The following is a 22,751-nucleotide window of genomic DNA, read 5'->3' as shown; positions in this document are numbered from 1 at the left end:
GTACCATGTGTGCGGTTTAAAACAGATGATAAACAACTTTCTTATAATCTACTTTTAGGGCACATTTGCAGTCTTGTTACTTGCTGAAAAGAAAACATATTATTTTATAAAATAAAAATGAAGAAGTTATTGTTGTATAAACTTCCAGTCTGACACGATTTCATTTGCACAAAAAAAAAATGAAACTTATATGTAATTGGAGTTACAGATTCGTTTACAATGAATGAGAATGAGTGTTGGTGCAGACAGCCTATCAACCCAGGAATTGTGAATTGGAGCTCTCCTGGGTCTAGTCCAACCACATGTTATATTCACAGTACTTGGCGTTGAAAAATTGGCAATTATCTCCCTTCTATATATAAAGTGAGATTCTAGGACTCAGAAAAAAGCTATCTCAGAATCTAGCTTTGGCAAAATATATTACGACTATACTGCCTCATGATTATTTCCCCCCTCATAATATTTGTAATGGTTAGTTACATTTTTCCAATAAGTTGGTATTTAATATACATGCGCATGTACTATTAGTACATATATAAATGCAAAAAAATACCAACCTTGAAATTGCCTTAAGTTTGGGACATTTATTTATTTTTATGTCCCAGCTATAATTCAAGTTTTTTAATGTACCTTGAAATTTCAGAGACTTTTTTTATAGACTTATATATTTTTGGTGATTCACTATTATCGTATGTCCCAGCTATTATTCAAATCAAGACTCACTTTGTCTCACATACCCAAGACAGTTGATTGCTTTAGATATACACTGTACTGTATATTTTTTAGGCATAAGCTAGGTAGATACATTGTTTTCGAGTACTGCCAGTACTTTTTATTTGAAAGACCCTGACCCTTATAGAAGAACGGGCTTTTATCTCTTTTCGCATATAAAATTTCTTTTGCTTGATTTGTGTTCAGTTGACTACTCTTCACAGCTGTTTAATTCTTGAGACGTGTCGCAGATTGCAATGCAGCAATATTTTACAAGTATATTGCAACAATATGAGAAGTTTAGAGGTAGGCTTTCAAAGATGCCGATTCATATGAAAAAGTCCTGAAACATGCATAAAAAACTATAGCTTTAGCCAAAGTTTATATGTTGAAGATATGACTATTCGCCCATATAACGATTCATCCCAAAAACGATTCGTACCACTTAAAATAATCAGAAGAACCACCTGTCTTGTCAGACTGTCAGTGTCATTATCTGATTATTTAATTTAAAATTTCTTATTATTCTTTATAGAACATTGTTCACACAAGTTAAAGTAGAATTTGTTCGATATAGTGGAGTTGATAGAGAAAATTGTTCAGTTCTCTTATGTGAAGTGAGGCTAGATCTGTATATTGTTTTGCAGAATCCGGGTCAGCTCGGCCCTAAAACGTACTCGGCCCCCGAGTCAGCTCGGCCCTATTCCAACTCGGCACGGGTCAACTCGGCCCACTTTTTAATTATTAATATTAAGGTTTGTGTTATCACTATTTATTGTTATTATGAAATTATTTATAAAACACGGATTGACAGTTTCAGAGGCTTTTCTTATCAGTAGAATTGCGAGGAAAGATTACCGATTGCGTATCTGACTCGTGATAGGTGGTAGGTTTAACCGTAAATTTAAATACATTCAGTGTCAATGTGTTGAAATATATACTGAGAGAAAGCTAAGATCACCAGCTTTTAATTGGTGTAACAAATTTTAAAATCGGATATTTAATCGCCCTAAACTAGCAATTTAAACACGGCTAAATTTGCATTCTTTTGCGAGCGAAAGGAAACTAATGATAACAACTTTTGCTTTTTCACTCCATACTGATATACCTCAGTTATTTACGTAGGTCAACAGAGAGAGTTTATAAATATAAGACAAATAAATAACAATTTTTTTTCTAAATATACTTTATTTCGGCAGAAGTACAATGTATAATTATATAATAATAAGATATTTCTTATTAGTCATTTACCGTAACAACATGCAAAGCAAAGTTAATACGTTATATATATTTTGTAAAGGGGGCCGAGTTGACCCGTGCCGAGTTGACCCGTGCCGAGTTGGTATAGGGCCGAGTTGACTCTTTTCCGTTTTGCACATGTTGATCCCTAGACGAAACCATTTTCAGTCAATATCTTAATAATGTTGATACTTAGGAACTGGTAATAAGACTTGTCATGACAAGTAAATTGACTCTATTGTGTTTGCAGTCAAAGGCCATAATCACAATGATCTATTAAAACAGTTTCCGACCAGTAACTTGACAACCAATGTACCCTTCCACCTTAAACTCCAAAAGTGAATTAGTCTTGGCAAGTAGATGACCTGAACTGATTTTGTTTAAATGGGTCTAGGTCACATTGATTTTGTATGTCGTAGTAGATATGTCCTAAAAACACTTTGTGCCATATATGTGTTGTAGAGCGGTTTCCTGCCACTAACTCCACAACCCATTGGCCCTTCGTCCTTTACCTTAACAGCTGCATTGGTCTTGGCCAGTAGATGCCCGATATTAATTTTAGGGGTCAAGGTATTATTGATCTTACATATTACGCTAATAACTTATTATTAAGGTTTCAGACCAATAACTCAACAACCAATGGGCCCTTGACTTTAAAACTTCACAGGTGCATTGTTCTTTGCTAGTAGATGACCCCTATTGATTTTGGGATCAAGGGGTCAAAAGTCAAGGTCACATTGACCTTGTATGTCTAAATTGTTTCCAACAGTGCAACTGATAAATCAACAACCCATAAGCCGTCAACACACAGGTGCATTAGTCTTTGCCAGCAGATGACCCTTATTGAATTTTACGTCGATCAAAGGTCAAGATCTCATTGTCCTTGAATGTCAAAATGGTTTCTAACTTATAACTTAACAACCAGTGACATGCAACTTCAGTATTTAAAACTACTTGTTCAGAAGGTGTTCACTTGAAATGTAATACATAACCAGATGAGAAGTCACTATTAAAGACCCATAATTCGGACATGGATTTTGACCCTGAACTTTGAAAATTCTGAGTTTAAATAAAGGGTTGTATTCAACATCAGTCTTTAAAACTACTAAAGTCTTTAAAGCTACTAAAGGTTTTCACTTAAAACTTAATACATGTTTGAAGGATCATAATTTAAGGTCACTATCCCAGGTCTGTAACTCTATCATAGATTTTGACTGAAATTTGGCCCTTAAGGCTTTATGAATCTAGAAATTTTTAGTTGCAACATAAATCTTTCATAAAACTTTGATTGTATTCACTTGAAACTTGATTAAGCTTTTTGAATTGCAATTCATGGTCACTTTCCAAGACCAGTAACTCTGGCATGGATATTGAATGAAATAATGCCTTTTGTGAACTTAAAATACTTTGGTCAGTTTCAAAGATTCATATTAAATTATATCATGTACATTATACGTAATTCTATGAATGAAATCTTCCTCTTTGTTAATCCTTACATTATTCAGACTCTTATTTTAAGTTCACCTGTCACAAAGTGACATGGTGAGCTTTTGTAATCGCTTTTCGTCCGGCGTCCATCCGTAAACTTTTACTTTAAACGACATCTCCTCATAAACCGCAAAGCCTATTTCATCCAAACTTCACAGGAATGTTGCTTTGGTAGCCAACTTTAAAAATTGTTCAAAGAATTCAATTCCATGGAGTACTCTGGTTGCCATGGCAACCAAAAGAAAAAAAAACTAAAAAATTTCCTTTTAAAAAACCGAAAGAGTTAGAGCTAAAATATTTGGCATGAAACATCATCTAGTCAGTGTCTACCAAGTTTGTTCAAATAAAAGCCCTGGGGTCAAAATTGGCCCCTCCCCCGGGGATCATTAATTATCCTTATTTGACTAAAAACAGAAAAAAATCTTCTTTTAAAAAACCCAAATAGCTAGAGCTTAGATATTAAGCATGAAAATCTTCTAGTGGGTGTCCACCAAGTTGCTCAAATAAAAGCCCTGGGGTCAAAATTGGCTTCGCCCCTGGGGGTCATTGTTTTTCCTAATATGTATAGTAAAAACTTAAAAAACCTTCTTTTAAATAACCGTAAGAGCTAGAGATAAAATATGTAGCATGAAACATCTTCTAATGGGTGTCTACCAAGTTTGTTCAAATAAGGGCCCTGGGGTTAAAATTGGCCTGCCCCGGGGTCATTGATTTTCCTTGTATGTGTATAGTAAAAACTGAAAAAACGTTCTTTTAAAAAACCCAAAGAGCTAGATTTTAGATACTAAGCATGAAATATCTTCTAGTGAGTGTCTACCAAGTTTGTTCAAATAAAAGCCCCTGGGTTAAAATTGGCCCCGCTGCGGGGGCCTGTATACAGGTGAGGGAATTTATGGCCATCGTGGCCCTCTTGTTTCTTTTCTATCAAGCACTGAGAATAGTCGAGCATGCTGTTCTATCTATTGTTCTTCTTCAGTTCCTTAAAGTGCCAAATATGGGGCTCATACATATACCTTAAGTGTTTAAAGATATCAAATATTCTATGTTCAGTTTATTTCAATATGTTTCTAGGACAAACCATTGATAAGGAGCTGGACTCAACTTTTTGGGATGTGGTTGTTCTCACTGCAGCAGACGAGGCCCAGAAGAATGTGTATGAAAAACAGCTGAAATACAAGTATGAAAGACAAGAATTGCCTGTAAATGTAGAAATTATTGTGGTTGCAGATCCTCCAGGTCCAAAAATTGGTAATTCGATTTTCTGTAGCATTAGCAAAAGTTATAGTAGTACCAGCGTTTTTTTTCTCTACTTTGGGAATGGTGCCGGCACCAGACTGATTGGGAAAAAATGCGTTTGGGAATATTTTTTAATGCATTTTTTCAGCTACAAATAAGATTAATCATCATGAATAAAGATAGCTAACAGCTTCCACTGTCAAGGTAGAACAGTTACTATGAGGTGGTGATTTATATGAATTATGTTGGATTTAAATTATTTCAGAGAAATTTCTTGGCCTTGTGGGAATTTTGAACAGCCATTTTGGGAATTTAAACGTTGGAAATTGGGAATTTTAATGTCTATTTTCTATTGGGAACAGTACCGTTTTAGGGTAGTAGTTATATAAAGAAAAAAAACACTGACTACTGTAGTACTTACTACTAGTAAAAAATCAGTTTCAATGTTGTGATTACTTTGGGGTTTTTTTCTGTATTTTGTATTACTGCTCTTGTCTCTTAGCAAACTGTATAAATCTAATTCATGTATTCATGACATTAAGTTTTAGTTATCTTTTAATGAAAGGATTATTTATTGTGGATCCAAATATGCAAACAATAAAGTTGAGAAAAATAAAACATATTAACATTACAAGATTTTTCTAAAACATGTACTTATTCTACTTATTCAGTTGTTGAATTCTATAATTTTATTTCAATTGTGTTTACTTTTGATTTTGGTGGAGAGGATGGGGTCTCCAAGACCTTTATTGATTTTCATGTAATTAACTACCTGTATTTTGATTGGAAATTGATTTGTATGTATTTCTTTCACCACAAAGCAATTGTACATTCTTTTGAAGTGTTGTGTATGGTTTGGTTTGTCTTGAAATAATTAAACAGTGCAGGCAGTTGGTCTTACTTGATTCAGTGATAATACTGGATTGTTAATCTTCAAGTATCTGATATATTATCAGTACAACATTAGGTTCAGAATTAAGATAAAATACATTTAATATTTTAAAACCAGATAAGTATAATGATAATAACAATGTATAGTGATGTTGAGTTAATTCGTCTTTCAATTACAGGAAATGGTGGCTCAACAATTGTGGCACTTGAGGTTCTCCATGAAAAGTTTGGTAAGAAACTTTATGACTATCGGGTATTAATAATCCATGCCGGAGGCCAGAGTCAGAGAATGCCAAGTGCAAGTGTTCTTGGGAAAATATTTTCTCCTATTCCTCGAGGAAATCCAATTTACCAAATGCTGGACATCAAGCTGGCAATGTTTTACCCTCTCATACCAAAGATGCCAAAAGGTGTATTTGTTACGTGTGCTGACGACTTCCTTGTTTATGATTTAGGTGATTCACATGATGATATAAAGTTTTGCGAGGAAGGTTTTACAGTGTTAGCTCATCCTTCTAGTCTGGCCGTTGGAACAGGACATGGAGTGTACGTGATACATGATATTGGGAATGTGAATCCACGTTGTCCTCTTCAAGTGTGCAATTGTCTTGAAGTACTACAAAAACCAAGTGAAGTCTTGATGTATAAGAAAGGCGCTGTGCTGAAGGCGAATGACCTTGAATTTCCTGATGGGATAAAAGTGGAAGATTCAGTAGCCTACACTGACAGTTCTTTTTTCTTTGCCCATGATATCAGCAAAAAATTACTTTCATTTGCCACAGAGAATGGACCATTGTCATGTGAAATAGATGCTTATGGAGATTTTCTGCAAGCTTTAGGTCCTAGAGCAACGTCTGCTTATATCAATAATACCTCGAATGTAAGCATTGTAACACCAAGTCTGTTGGCAACAAGGAAAAAGATATTCAATCTTCTTAACAAGTCAAATATAACTGTTCTAGTCATGAATTGTTCCAAGTTTATACATATTGGCACAACAAAGGAATACATTGAACATTTTTGCTGTGATGTCATGTTTCAGGCAGAGATGGGCCTTGAAAAGGATGTTTTTAATCTTTGGACTAGAAATATTAGTCAGATTTCTCCAGTGTTGAAATGCGGTTCCGGCGATGCGTCCGACCTACCTTTACCACCTAAACGTTTGAAGTTATCAGATACAAGCCAAGGTTGTGTCATGCATAGCTACCTCCATGACCAGTCATTCATATCAGCTACATCTGTGATAGAGTTTTGTTCTTTCAGCATTCCAATAAAGGTAGGGCAATGTTGTATTCTCAGCAACTTAGAGTTTAAAGCAGATATCCGAATCAAGGATGCAGAAGGGAAAACACCATCCTTGGTTGAGTACATGAATACTGTGAAGTGTTTAGATTTTCCGAATGATCTATTTGTACACACAATTCCACTTACAGATGAGGGTCAAAGTACAAAATTTGTGACTGTTTTCTTTGATATAAAAGATAATCTAAAGAAAGAGGCACCTGGTAAAGACATAAAGCAGCTAGCGTTCCTTGGGAAGCTTGTTGAAGACTTCACAGCAGTGACTAATGAAGACATTGCTAAAGTGATTCCTGACAATACTGATGCTAAATTTAACCTCTGGAATACTAACTTATTTCCTGTGACTGATGATGCAAGTGAATCTCTGCTTCTTGCATTGAAATGTGTTGATGCTGTGAAAACTGATAAATCTGGTATAGTATCCCTGGGCAACTATAGACTGGTCTCCATGGCAACAGTATTAAAGGAAAGAGATTTGGATGTAATGCTTGAAAAGAGAAATGTTCTATACAACACTATTAAATCAGAGAGAAATAAATGTTCACAGTAAAAAAAGATATGATGTTGGCAGTACTTTTATTGCAATAATGGGCTACTTTAAGATTAAAAATAAAAAATGTAAAAAAGTTTAGTTAACAAAATAGGATTGCTTTCAAACCAGAATGATTAATTTAAGTGATACCACTTTACACAGGTGGAAATCCAGGAATTTTACCAGAGAAGGTCACAAATTTTTAACAATGGGTAATGCATATTCTAAAGGGCATTGACATTTTTACTGGTTTTCCACAGGCAGTCAGCTATCAAACTTTTTGCTGATTTTCACTGGGGTTTTTTTTTTTGCTGATTTTCATGTGATACTAGATTTTGATATAAATCAGTTTCTTTCTAATGTTTGTTTTGAAGTATTATTATGCCCCCATTTTGAAAAAAAGGGGGTATATTGCTTTGCACTTGTCGGTCCGTCGGTCCGTAGACCAAATGGTTTCCGAGTGATAACTAAAGAACCCTTAGGCCTAGGTACTTCAAACTTGGTATGGTGATTGGTCATGACCAGTAGATGACCCCTATTGATTTTGGGGTCAAGGGGTCAAAGGTCAAGGTCACATTGACCTTGAAAGCAAAAACGGTTTCCGATCAATAACTAAAGAACCTTAAGGCCTAGGAACTTCAAACTTGGTATGGTGATTGGTCATGACCAGTAGATGACCCCTATTGATTTTGGGGTCAAGGGATCAAAGGTCAAGGTCATATTGACCTTGAAAGCAAAAACGGTTTCCGATCAATAACTAAAGAACCTTAAGGCCTAGGAACTTCAAAACTTGGTATGGTGATTGGTCATGAACAGTAGATGACCCCTATTGATTTTGGAGTCAAGGGGTCAAAGGTCAAGGTCACATTGACCTTGAAGCAAAAACGGTTTCCGATCAATAACTAAAGAACCTTAAGGCCTAGGAACTTCAAACTTGGTATGGTGATTGGTCATGACAAGTAGATGACCCCTATTGATTTCGGGGTCAAGGGGTCAAAGGTCAAGGTCACATTGACCTTGAAAGCAAAAACAGTTTCCGATCAATAACTAAAGAACCTTAGGCCTAGAACTTCAAACTTGGTATGGTGATTAGTCATGACCAGTAGATGACCCTATTGATTTTGGGTCAAGGGGTCAAAGGTCAAGGTCACATTGACCTTAAAAGCAAAAACGGTTTCCGATCAATAACTAAAGAACCTTAAGGCCTAGGAACTTCAAACTTGGTATGGTGATTGGTCATGATCAGTAGATGACCCCTATTGATTTTGGGGTCAAGGGGTCAAAGGTCAAGGTCACATTGACCTTGTAAGCAAAAACGGTTTCTGATCAATAACTAAAGAACCTTAAGGCCTAGAACTTCAAACTTGGTATGGTGATTGGTCATGATCAGTTGATGACCCCTATTGATTTTGGGGTCAAGGGGTCAAAGGTCAAGGTCACATTGACCTTGTAGGTAAAAACGGTTTCCGATCAATAACTAAAGAACGTTAAGGCCTAGGAACTTCAAACTTGGTATGGTGATTGGTCATGATCAGTAGATGACCCGTATAGATTTTGGGGTCAAGGGGTCAAAGGTCAAGGTCACATTGACCTTTTAATTAAAAACGGTTTCTGATCAATAACAAAAGAACCCTTAGGCCTAGGAACTTCAAACTTGGTATGGTGATTGGTTATGACCAATCAGATGACCCTATTGATTTTTGCGTTAAGGGGTCCAAGGTCAAGGTCACATTGACCTTGTAGGTAAAAACGGTTTCCGATCAATAATGAAAGAACCCTTAGGCCTAGGGACTTCAAACTTGACATGGTGATTGGTCATGATCAGTAGATGACCCCTATTGATTTTGGGTCTAGGGGTCAAAGGTCAAGGTCACATTGACCTCTTAGGTAAAAAACGGTTTCCGATCAATAACTAAAGAACCCTTAGGCCTAGGAAATTCAAACTTGGTATGGTGATTGGTCATGACCAGCAGATGACCCTATTGATTTTGGGGTTAAGGGGTTAAAGGGCAAGGTCACATTGACCTTGTAGGTAAAAATGCTCTCCGATCAATAACTTAAGAAACCCTTATGCCTAGGAACTTCAAACTTGGTATGGTGATTGGTCATGACCAGCAGATGACCTATTGATTTTGGGGTCAAGGGGTCAAAGGTCAAGGTCACATTGACCTTTAGGTAAAAACGGTTTCCGATCAATTAACTAAAAAACGCTTAGGCCTAGGAACTTCAAACTTTGTGTGATGATTGGTCATGACCAGCAGATGACCCCTATTGAGTTTTAGGTGAAGGGGTCAAAGGTCAAGGTCACATTGACCTTTTAAGTAAAAACGGTTTCTGATCAATAACTCAAGAACGCTTAGGCCTAGGAACTTCAAACTTGGTATGGTGATTTGTCATGACCAGCAGATTACTCCTATTGATTTTGGGATCAAGGGGTCAAAGGTCAAGGTCACAATGACCTTGTAAGTAAAAAACGGTTTCTGATCAATAACTAAAGAACGCTTCGGCCTAGAAACTTCAAACTTGGCATGGTGATTGGTCATGACCAGCAGATGACCCCTATTGATTTTGGGGTCAAGGGGTCAAAGGTCAAGGTCACATTGACCTTGTAGGTAAAAACGGTTTCTGATCAATTTACTAAAAACGCCTAGGCCTAGGAACTTCAAACTTTGTATGATGATTGGTCGTGACCAGCAGATGACCCCTATTGAGTTTTGGGTCAAGGGGTCAAAGGTCAAGGTCATGACCAGTAGATACTTTATAACCCTTATTAATTGTTTGATCACTGGGTCAGAAGTCATGCATAATAACCTTATCACATGACTAATTGGCTGCTGATAGGGGGCATACATGTTTTACAAACATATCTTGTTTTAATAGTAATAGTGTATGTTTAAGTTGGAACAGAGTTATAGTTTGGAATACATGCATGTACATATGGTTTATCAGATGATGGAGATAACATAGCACATGCTGGGCATATGCTGTATGAATATATCTTATATTGGCTTACTCAAAAACTACATTGTTAAATAGGTATAATAGGTATTTTGTTTAATAGGTATAGTAGGTATTTTTTGTATTAAGCATAACAAGAAACTTACATGCCAAAATTAAATTTAGGCTATCAAGTTGTTAAAATTTAATGCCAATTTAATTTTTTGATGTATGGGTTTACAGAAGGTGGACTGTAACTGTAAGATAATTTTTTTCTATTTAAATTAATGTTTTTATCCCCCGCCGAAAATTTTCGGCGGAGGATATAGAAATAGTCTCCGTCCGTCCGACCTTCCGTCCGAAATTTTTGTCCGGAGCATATCTCTAAAAGTATTTGAGTTATCAACTTGAAACTTCATAGGTGGATAGACCTCATTGAGGAGGAGTGCAGTGCACAAGAATGATAACTCTACCTTGCATGATTTTTGAGTTATTGCCCTTTGTTATTTTTCAAAATTGATTTTTGTCCAGAGCAAAACTCCAAAAGCCTATGAGATATTAACATGAAACTTCATAGGTGCATAGATCTCACTCAGGAGGTGTGCAGTGCACAAGAATGATAACTCTTCCTTTCATAATTTTTGAGTTATTGCCCTTTGTTATTTTTCATACCTAATTTTTCACCTGAGAGCATAACTCAAAAAGTGTTTGAGATATCAACATGAAATGTCATAGAAGGATAGATCTTTTTGAGGAGGAATGTTGTGCGCAAGAATGATAACTCTTCCCTATACAATTTTTGAGTTATTGCCCTTTGTTGTTTTTTTTCATGCTATTTTGTCCAGAGCTTATCTCAAAAAGTATTTGAGTTATCAACTTGAAACTTCATAGGTGGATGGATCTCATGGAGGAGGAGTGCAGTGCTAAAGAATGATAACTCTGCCCTGCATTATTTTTGAGTAATTGCCCTTTGTTATTTTTCAAAATTAATTTTTGTCCAGAGCATAACTCAAAAAGCCTTTGAGATATCAAAATGAAACTTCATAGGTGCATAGATCTCACTCAGGAGGTATGCACTGCACAAGAATGATAACTGTACATTTTATAATTTTTGAGTTATTGCCCTTTGTTATTTTTCATACTTAATTTTTCAATTCAATTTTTTTCTCAAAAAGTATTTGAGGTATCAACTTGAAACTTCATAGGTGGATAGATTTTACTGAGGAGGGATGCAGCACACAAGAATAACCTACCCTGCATTATTTTTCAGTTATTGCCCTTTGTTATTTTCAGCCATCAGTATTCACATAGGTTTCAAATCTGTAATCATTATAGCCATCAGTTTTCATTACCAAAAGACCTCTTAAAATGGAATTATTCTGCTCTACTACATATACATTCTTCCAATGAGAAAACACATTCGGCGGGGGATGGCCATGTTGACATGGCTCTTGTTAGTTTTAGCATTTTGACTGAACTTCAGTATGTATAATGTTGGAAGGTTAATTTGACTTAATAGTTATGTCATCATCTCCTGCTGAGCAAGATGCCAATTTCATTTGAATTGATTTGTTTTAATTTATTTTTAGCTCACCTGTCACAAAGTGACAGGGTGAGCTTTTGTGATCACTTTTCATCCAGCGTCCGTCCGTCCGTCGTCCGTCCGTAAACTTTTACTTTAAATGACATCTCCTCATAAACCACTAAGCCAATTTCATCCAAACTTCACAGGAATGTTCCTTTGGTGGTCACCTTTAAAAATTGTTCAAAGAATTTAATTCCATGCAGAACTCTGGTTGCCATGGCAACCAAAAGAAAAAACTTTAAATATCTTCTTTTAAAAAACCCAAAGAGCTAGAGCTAAGATATTTAGCATGAAACATGTTCTAATGGGTGTCTACAAAGTTTGTTCAAATAAAATCCCTGGGGTCAAAATTGGCCCCGCCCTGGGGGTCGTTGATTTTCCCTATATGCATATAGAAAATACTTAAAAAATCTTCTTTTAAAGAACCCAAAGGGCTAGAGCTAAGATATTTAGCATGAAACATGTTCTAATGGGTGTCTACAAAGTTTAAAAAATCTTCTTTTAAAAAACCCAATGAGCTAGAGGTTAGATTTTAAGCAGGAAATATCTTTTTGTTGGTGTCTACCAAGTTTGTCCAAATAAAAGCCCCCCGTCCCTAGATTTGCCACTAAAATGCCACCCTTTTCAATGGTGGAGTATTTAGACAATTTTCCACCAATAATGCCACCAAAACGCCACCAAAACGCCACCCAAATCATGAAAATGGTGAAAAAATTGAGCAGGACTGATGTTATATAATTTTCCAGTTAATTCCACCTTTTTTACACTAAATGCCACCAATGAGTGGAAAATTGGTGGAGTATTTAGACAAACTTTCACCATAATGCCACCATTATGCCACCTTAGGGTGGCAAACTCATTTTCCACTAGATGCCACTTATTTCCACTTATTGCCACCATAATGGTGGAAAATTGGTGGAGTATTTAGACAAATTTCCACCATTATGCCACCATTGAGTGGCAAACTTATTTTCCCAAATGCCACTTATTTCCACCTTTTGCCACCATAAGGGTGGAAAATTGGTGGAGTATTTAGACACTTTTCCACCATTTTGCCACCAGATAGTGGCAAATTCAGTTTCCACTAAATGCCACCTATTTTCACCCTTTCAGAAATTTTCCACCTTGTGGGTGGCAATAGCTGGAAACTGCTTGAAAGTCACCCTGTACCCTAAATTGGAAACAAACAAATTTTAAAAATAATCCTTTTTAATGTTTCCATATGAAGTTATATATTGTCTCAAAAAATAGCAAAACATTAGTCCATTTATTTTCTTCAGTTTATCTTGCTATTCCTGGATGGTTTGAGTTCAGTCCTTTAGGTTGTCGGCAACTTTTCGAGCGCACAATCTAAAACAAAAAAAATTATGAATGATTAATACAATAATTAAAAAACATAAGCTTACATTTTTATATGACTATTGGATATTTCTATATTCAATTTGAGTGCATAGATATGATTAAAAACACTTTAAAAAACGGCACTGCAGACGTGGAAGAATCAGACTTTTCTTATTTCTCCAAGGCAGAAAATATACGCAGAATCAAAAATGATATTTTCATTCAGTTCATTAGTTACCTTTCAAGAACTTAAGTTTTGCCTTGTCTGCACAAGAAGGTCTGGCTTTAGACTCTCTGTTCCCTTTCCTCATACCAAACAATGAGCGGCCTTTAATCTCTTCTATATTGAATAGCATTCTGAAGAGCTTTGCTGTTCCTTTCTCTTTGAGGCATATGGCTTCAGTTCTGCCATCACTTGGTCCTAAAATATGATTAACAATATCAAATAAGTAAAGACAGAAAATGATTATTCAATATCTAATATGTAAAGACAGAAAATGAAACACTTTTATAAGACCTTGGTATATGTATACAACTCTAAAATTTTTAAATAAGAAAGAAATAAAGAAATACAACTTAAAATTTTCAAGCTAAATGTACAAAAACTCTAAAATTTGTAAAACAAAATGTAAATGCAAATTAAAGTGTCATAAAGAGTTTGAATTAAAGTAGGTTTGTAAATAGTGACTAATAGCTATATTTATCAAGAACTGAAAAGTGTCTAATTGGGTACTGTGACACTTCTTTCCTATTAATTCTAAAATAACTTTGAATTAACAAGATACCTTTGTAAAGCCACTGAAGATCAAATGTGTTGCTCCAGGCTGCTCCTCATTGCTTTGTGTCTGCAAAATAATAATTCTTATTTAATGCTGTTTCTGTTATGAACTGTCACTCTCCTAATAGCATGTTAATCTAGACTGTCTAGTTATGGTTATATAATTATCTACTGCACCATGAAAGCTGAATTACAACAATGAAGGAATGAAACTTACTAATAAATCAGTTACTGTTAATCTGCTCCACATGTGACACACAAGGAAAATTGTTTATAGCATGAAAGTTGTAATAATAGGTACCTCAGGTTATCTATAGTTTGATTGATGTAATATTTTACATAATGATATTGTACTTACTGATTAATTTCTATAATTTTTTTCTCAAACTTAAAATTTCTAACATATTGTATTTAAGAAATGATGAAGATCTTCCTACATTCTTTATATTCCTACATTCTTTATATGTACATTGTACATGCAGCTTTCTTTTTAGTCAAGTTACAAACAAAACAAATATAAAACACAATTTTATACAATACCACTTCATATTTTTACTGTCAAAAAACTAAACAGTTTCTGCATAAATAACAATAATTATTGTATGTAAAAGTTGTTTACCTGAAACTTTGACTGGGAATGATTCTGCTGTTTATCTTCTTGTCTACACATTCACACTTCAGTTAAAACTTCTCATTTATATTTACCACACTAATAAGACTTTAAATGTTTTCTTTGAGAAATCAAAAATATGCACCCTTACATTTTAAACAAAATATCTCCAGAATTGCTACAATATCAATAATTTCCTTTGTGTTTGCAAGCTTTAACTGACCTCAATTCCTTTGAATTCAAACTTTACAACATGTAACTGCATGGACAGTCCATTATAATTTTAAATTGTGAGGAGTTTTCCAAAAACCATAGCACCCATCATTTTATTTTTTACATTCATTTGAATGTATAACTATATCTAATACCTAAATAGATTGAGTAGAAATAAGCTTTTGAAAGATAATTTGGCATGCTATTTTAAGACAAATTCTACATAAAAACATGTATAATGTTGCCTCTCCCAAAATAATCAAATGGAACATTCTGGTCAGCATGAGTAAACTATTAACCCCCATTCATAGATTACTAGATAAGAGGGCAGTAGTTTTATCAGATCTGAGATGTATGCTGTGTTGTTAAATCTTAGAGGATGCAGTATTTACTAGCTAGTATTTACTTATCCTGATTGTAAGAAATTTATCAGACATTATGACTTATTTACTTTTCACACATTAATTTTTACAATAGATTTAAAGCCTCTGAAAGCATAGCACAAAAGATGTTGAGACAATAATTTTAAACTCCACATATAACTAAATCTCATTTATGAGAAGTTACAATGCCAAGGAACCATAACTTTTTATTGCATGATTTGGGGTTTATTGCCATTTTTTACTTCTCTATGCTTAATTTTTGTCTTTATCATTATGCTTAAAAAGTACTGGAGATATTAATTTGAAACTTCACAGATATAGATCTTTTTGAGTAATGTGCTGTGTTTAAGAACCATAACTCTTTGCATACTTTTGGAGTTATTGCCCTTTGCATTTTTCACTTTAATTATTGTTAGCATTACATGAAAAGTGTTAGTACTCACCAGATATCAGTTTAAAGTAATATTGAAGAGACAATTTATTATGTCAATTAGAAGAAAAAACAAAAGTCAAACTTTAATCAGGATTGACATTAAATATCATAGAAGAAGCAACAAACTTTATGCAGAGATATGCATTTTCTGGGCATAGAAGAACATTTCAACTATTCAATTAATGTACAGATTATAACTAAAGAACAAAGTACACTTTAAAAGCCGTAATTTTATTTTACAAGCATAGAATGGAACATAAACATTTTGACTTGAAAGTCAAATTTTACATCCCTAAAGAAAAGTACTAATAAAAAATGGGAAGTTAAGTAACCCCATACTTTTCTAATTTTTCCTGATCATAATTATATGTGTTTAACTCCTGGAAAAGTGATTTTACGTCCAATTTCTGTGTCTTTTCCTGCTACTTTACAGCTGGAATTATCATACCATTACTGTGAGGCAGTGACTTTGTATCAGAATTGTGTTCATGGCATTCTAGTATGTTTAAGAAATATGAGTTTCTGATAAAATTTTCTAACTGTTCAACTTCAATAGATTATATTTTTGATAAAAAGTTCACTTGATGCTTTGGTAGAGTACAAACTATAAACAGATTTATTTCAGTTTGGAGCTTTGACTTAAATAAATCTTAAACCCTGCAATGCACAATTACTAGATTTCTCAGTTTATCCACCAATTTTATACAACCCAGAAAATAGTTAAGAGTTTCCCTTTTCGACTAAAAGTTATTCACAAAATTTTCTAAGTTTTTTCCACTATTTTGCCACCCAGAAAAATAGTTAGAGTTTCACTTTTCCACTAAAAGCCACTCATTTTCCACCTTCAAAATAAACTAAGTTTCATTTTTCACCAATTTCCACCCTTTTGCCACCATAAAAAAAGTCTATGTTCAAATTTCCACTCAATGCCACCTAAATGCCACCAAAGGATAGTGGCATTTGGTGGCAATTTTGCCACTACAGTGGAAAAAGAGTGCAATTTTGTCATTTTCCAGTTAATGCCACCTTTTTTACACTTAATGCCACCCTTTTCAGTGGAAATAGCTGGCAAGTAGTGGCAAATCTAGGGACGGGCCTTTGGTTTAAATTGGCCCTGCCAAAGGGGGGGGGGAGGTCATTGTTTTTCATTATATGTGTGTAGTAAAAACTTAACATCATGAAACATCTTCTAATGGGTGTCTTCCAAGTTTGCTCAAATAAAAGCCCTGGGGTTTAAACTGGCCCCGCTACGGGGGCCTATATACAGGTGAGCGACCTCAGGGCCATCATGGCCCTCTTGTCTATTTATGCCCCCGCCATAAAATGGGTAGGGCATATAGTGTTACCCTATTCCGTCATTCTGAAATTCTGTCATTCCGTGATCATCAGTTTCCGTTCATTATCTTGGTAACAGTTTCACACATTCAACTTGTGCATTGTGCATATATTATTATGTAACATGCTTTCTCTGAGGAATCGCCGAATACAAGCTGTCACATTTTTTACTGGACAAAATGTTTCAAGTCTTATACAGCGTGGAATCCTAATGTCGTTCAAATATTTAATTCATTATATAATTTCCAGAAATGCTGTGCTATTTCTTTTGGAATTTGTTCATCCCAATCTAAGCCTGTTAACCACAAATCTTGCATCGAATAATGTAAGGTCATATAAATCCATCCGTGCAGATCAAAGATTTATGCTATTTTCCTTAAAATTATTCTTCAGTTGCCGGTGATGGCTGTGCATTGTATGTGAATCTATCCTCATTTGAGAACCACAACATACCTAAAGTTTTCATGTTAGGCAATTTTCTTTGAGGTAATTCCACTTTTAATGCTCGGTTTTATATGGAATTTTGTCTATCACTTCTGTTGAGTTTGATAATCACTTCCGTGCAAACATGTTGGTTTTCTTCAAAAAACTTAGCAGTTGTTGATAATATAGATAAATACAGAATCCCCGAAGATAAACCTCTATTCCTTCAAAAGGTTTCACAACTGAATCCATTCTGTTATCCATATCAGTCGACTTCAAGACTATTTCTGATGCATGTGGAAATTCATTTCTATACAGTATTGCAATTTGCAAGCGAGAAATGGAGATGCGTTGAATTCAATTCATGTTGAATGTTTGGAGTTGATTAGAAAGCGCTGACACCATTGATCAATCAGATTAATTCCTACTCTCATGTACATCTCTCCAATGTCACAAATGATACCTAGTGGCTATTAAGTACATCAAACAATTTATTCTGTAGGTTCGAGCTTCGTTTAAAGAAATGCAATTGTGCTTTGCTGCTGTGTCGAACACGATTTGTACGTTTGTTGTTTCTCTGTCTAGTTGAAAATAATTTTTTAGATGGAATGTTTTCTCTGTCCCAAAAATTTTCAATCGCATGTTCTAATGTTATGTCTTTCTGGAAGTAAGTGTTAAAGGTTTGGTGTGTTGTCACTTTCAAATGGGCCATCACATGTCCATCCTTGAGTAGTCAGTCGAGCAATTGGTTCATGTGGCTCTCTGAATATTTCATATAAAGCACGATGACAACTTGGATGATCCACACCTTTCAGCATATCTATGTTGTTTTAGTACACCTGTTACAAAGTGACATGGTGAGCTTTTGTGATCGCTTTTCATCCGTCCGTTGTCTGTCCGTAAAGTTTTACTTTAAATGACATCTCATAAACCGCTGAGCCAATTTCATCTAAACCTCACAGGGTTCCTTTGGTGGTCATCTTTAAAAATTGTTCAAAGAATTTAATTCCATGCATAACTCTGGTTGCCATGGTAATCAAAATAAAAAAAATTAAAATGTCTTGTTTTAAAGAAACGTAATGAGCTAGAGCTTAGATAATTGGCATGCAACATCTTCTAGTGAGTGTCTACCAAGTTTGTTCAAATAAAATCCCTGTGGTCAAAATTGGCCCCAACCCTGGGGTTATTGATTTTCCTTTCATGTATATAGTAAAAACAAACAAAAAATCTTCCTTAAAAAAAACCCCACATTAACAAGTATTGTGACTCAGGTGAGCGATTTATGTCCATCATGGCCGTCTTTTTTTTACTGTTATTTTAAACCTTGCTCTGCTACCATTTTCTAACAGAAATTCACTGTTTTCCTATGTATTCATACAGACTTCAACTGGTGGTTATACACAAACATAAAAATAATTATATGAAACATTGACAAACCTCTGTAATTTTGCCAATCACAGTAGATGGTGAGGATGCAGTTGTTGCCTCATTCAATTGACACTCCGTATTCACTGCATTCTAAGTTACAGTGGCTTCCTTTAGAATAGTCACTGGGATGTTTATAGAAGGCCAAAATGAAGTTTTTGTTGTAGTTGGACACCTAAAGTTATTTTTAAATATTTATATAATGTTAAACCATGAACATTATTAAAAAGATATGATGTATCTTTTTCATCTATGCATGAATTAATCATTCTTTAATATGTGACGACATTTATAAACTAGGGCTCATAATAAGATTTTGAATATACATGAACAGTTAACACTTGCACATTTTCAAGTTGCTAAATGGAACAAGCAAGGTTATGATTTTTTTCATTGACCAGTTAATAATGGTCCAGTTAATAGAATATATAAAAAAAAAAATGATTTATATGAAATATTTAAAGTGTATTGCAAGGAAGCACATTGTGCTTTTTCTGGTTCATATAAGATATATCACTGGATAATTTAGTACTGTTTCTATGCATAGTTATGACCTGTTTACTTCAGTAAATAATGCAATAATAAGAAACACTCCATATAATTTACCAATAACAAAATCATTAGATCTGTATTTATTTATGTGCACTTAAATATTTTCATGGTTATAAGTTCCAAAATGTATGTTCCACAGTCTTCTTAATTACATTTCTAAAGAGAAGGTGTGTTCCTGGTGTGAAAGTTGTTTGTTTGTAAACTTCATAAACCCTCATCCAAGCACTTCCGGTACTATCTATAAACCCTCATCCAAGCAGTTCCGGTACTATCTATAAACCCTCATCCAGCACTTCCTGTACTATCTATAAACCCTCATCCAGCACTTCCAGTACTATCTATAAACCCTCATCCAATCACTTCAGGTACTATCTATAAACCCTCATCCAATCACTTCAGGTACTATCTGCTATCTGGCATGGGAAGAATGATTTTGAAGTGTTGTTTTTTGTGTAGGATTGAACATTTTACACCTTCTGACGGCTGAATTAATTGTTTTATCTGATTTTTCCTTCATAGCACTTTCTATGGTTGAAATTTGAAAATCTTCCATACCTGTGGGAAAAAAAAGAAAAAGCAACTGATAATATAGCTGCAGACATTATATAATAATGGCAAACTTCACAAATTGTGAAATATGGACTTCCACACTTTTTTATGTGAAGTTTGGGTAGTATTGTTAGAATTTCTACTTTGCTAATTCCACATATGATAAAATATTCGAATAACTTTTCTTAATGTCTAAATTTCTAATCTGAAATTAATAACTTATTAATAATTCACAGTGTTTTACTTCCTCACACATGTTTGACTAGTCACCGAATATTAACTCAAAAATCCCTATACTGACTGTAGTATTGTGACTCTTGCTCTTGAAAAATAATCCCTTAGAAAATCTGGTACCAGTATTTATAGTAAATACTTTATCGCTCCTTATTTGGAGGTTACCCTAGTGTTAATTGACAAATATAAACCTTCTATATTTATGACAGTGAGTGTTGGCCAAGTTTTTCCAATTTGAAAAGAATTACAAATAAATATTCCAGTTCAGAATGTCGAACCTCAAATTAATATTCCAATGTGAAATGAATCACAATATTCGAGTTGAGATGTATATCCAACATACTTTTTTGAAAGAAATCGTGAAAAAATCCTCTTTTTATCTTTTTCACTATTATTTACACTCTCATTTTATTCTTGTGAAATTATTTTGTATGAACCATTCTTATTATTATTTCCTTTGTTCATTTTTGAAATCCCAGTATTTTCTTCCTTAATCTGTCTAAATCTGCAAAGGAGTTCAGTTTGGACTTGTTTTGGGCAGGTTACTAATTTTTGTTGAAAGGGAGTCCAATTTTTCTTCTATGTTGGTTAATCTTTGGTTTACATGGTTTATTGAATCGATTGCTGTAGACAATTCATTATCAGAGGTTAATCTTAGAACTTTATAAGGCGTTGTATGTGGCAGTCTAGATGCTGGCTTTAGTGGTCTCATTGTTAAAGATGATGCACTTCCATAGTAAAGCACATGTGACATATGTATGCCAGAAAATGCAGTGGATATTGGTAATGGAGATACTGCTTCATGGCGTCGTTTTGTTGTTTGCTTTTCCATTTCTACCCCTGTGATTCTTTCAAAACAGTTGTCGTTCATAGTGAAGTACAACACTTTTTGTTCAAGTTCTATTACGTAATAGATTTCTATTACGTAATCAACATATCTTTGTTCTTTTTTGTCCCAGTTTGTTTGATGTTCATTAACATAGTTTGTTATCATGTTCTGCAAGACTTGGTTATATTTTTCAGTTGTTCCATTTGCCAATGGTTTGTAACCTGATGTGCGTGTCTGATTTATTTCCAGCAATCTACAAACTTCACTTAACAGTTTTGATTGATAATAAGGGGCCCAAGTCTGAATGACTTTTTTTTGTTTCTTCTGTTTTTAGCTCACCTGTCACAAAGTGACAGGGTGAGCTTTTGTGATCGCTTTTCGTCCGGCGTCCGTCCGTCCGTCCGTCCGTCGTCCGTCCGTAAACTTTTGCTTTAAATGACATCTCCTCATAAACCACTGGGCCAATTTCATCCAAACTTCACAGGAATGTTCCTTTGGTGGTCACCTTTAAAAATTGTTCAAAGAATTTAATTCCATGCAGAACTCTGGTTGCCATGGCAACCGAAAGAAAAATCTTTAAATATCTTCTTTTAAACAACCCTAAGAGCTAGAGCTTAGATATTTGGCATGAAACATCTTCTAGTGAGTGTCTACCAAGTTTGTTCAAATAAATGCCCTGGGGTCAAAATTGGCCCCGCCCCAGGGGGTCAATTATTTTCCCTATATGCATATAGTAAAAACTTAAAAAATCTTCTTTTAAAGAACCCAAAGAGCTAGAGCTTAGATATTTGGCATGAAACGTCTTCTAGTGAATGTCTACCAAGTTTGTTCAAATAAAAGCCCTGGGGTCAAAATTGACCCCGCCTCAGGGGGTCAAAGATTTTCCCTATATGCATATAGTATAAACTTAAAAAATCTTCTTTTAAAGAACCCAAAGAGCTAGAGCTAAGATATTTAGCATGAAACATGTTCTAATGGGTGTCTACAAAGTTTAAAAAATCTTCTTTTAAAAAACTCAATGAGCTAGAGGTTAGATTTTAAGCAGGAAATATCTTTTTGTTGGTGTCTACCAAGTTTGTCCAAATAAAAGCCCTTTGGTTTAAATTGGCCCTGCCAAAGGGGGGGGGGAGGTCATTCTTTTTCATTATATGTGTGTAGTAAAAACTTATCATCATGAAACATCTTCTAATGGGTGTCTTCCAAGTTTGCTCAAATAAAAGCCCTGGGGTTTAAACTGGCCCCGCTACGGGGGCCTATATACAGGTGAGCGACCTCAGGGCCATCATGGCCCTCTTGTCTACTTATGCCCCCGCCATAAAATGGGTAGGGCATATAGTGTTACCCTATTCCGTCATTCTGAAATTCTGTCATTCCGTGATCATCAGTTTCCGTTCATTATCTTGGTAACAGTTTCACACATTCAACTTGTGCATTGTGCATATATTATTATGTAACATGCTTTCTCTGAGGAATCGCCGAATACATGCTGTCACATTTTTTACTGGACAAAATGTTTCAAGTCTTATACAGCGTGGAATCCTAATGTCGTTCAAATATTTAATTCATTATATAATTTCCAGAAATGCTGTGCTATTTCTTTTGGAATTTGTTCATCCCAATCTAAGCCTGTTAACCACAAATCTTGCATCGAATAATGTAAGGTCATATAAATCCATCCGTGCGGATCAAAGATTTATGCTATTTTCCTTAAAATTAGTCTTCAGT

The 22,751-nt window shown here is 34.8% G+C and overlaps 1 protein-coding gene and 1 long non-coding RNA gene across 2 annotated transcripts; one reads left to right on the top strand and one right to left on the bottom strand.

The window, feature by feature from the left end:
- The first annotated feature begins 907 nt into the window (after positions 1 to 907).
- Positions 908 to 7,424, top strand: LOC132747139 (fucose-1-phosphate guanylyltransferase-like). The gene is made up of 3 exons (XM_060736459.1): positions 908 to 1,017; positions 4,510 to 4,686; positions 5,745 to 7,424. Exons 1-3 carry the CDS (start codon positions 969 to 971, stop codon positions 7,415 to 7,417), a joined length of 1,899 nt encoding a protein of 632 aa, XP_060592442.1. The 5' UTR covers positions 908 to 968; the 3' UTR covers positions 7,418 to 7,424.
- Positions 7,425 to 13,511: 6,087 nt separating this feature from the next.
- Positions 13,512 to 14,910, bottom strand: LOC132747138 (uncharacterized). The gene is made up of 3 exons (XR_009628085.1): positions 14,660 to 14,910; positions 14,048 to 14,107; positions 13,512 to 13,683 (listed from the first exon to the last, which is right to left on the bottom strand). It is a non-coding gene; the product is annotated as an uncharacterized LOC132747138 (long non-coding RNA).
- Between the last annotated feature and the right edge of the window lie 7,841 nt (positions 14,911 to 22,751).

The sequence above is a fragment of the Ruditapes philippinarum genome, unplaced genomic scaffold, assembly GCF_026571515.1.
Source record: "Ruditapes philippinarum isolate M1 unplaced genomic scaffold, ASM2657151v2 ctg4255_1_1_1_1, whole genome shotgun sequence".
Taxonomy (NCBI): domain Eukaryota; kingdom Metazoa; phylum Mollusca; class Bivalvia; order Venerida; family Veneridae; genus Ruditapes; species Ruditapes philippinarum.
This window is presented reverse-complemented; position numbering and strand designations above follow the sequence as displayed.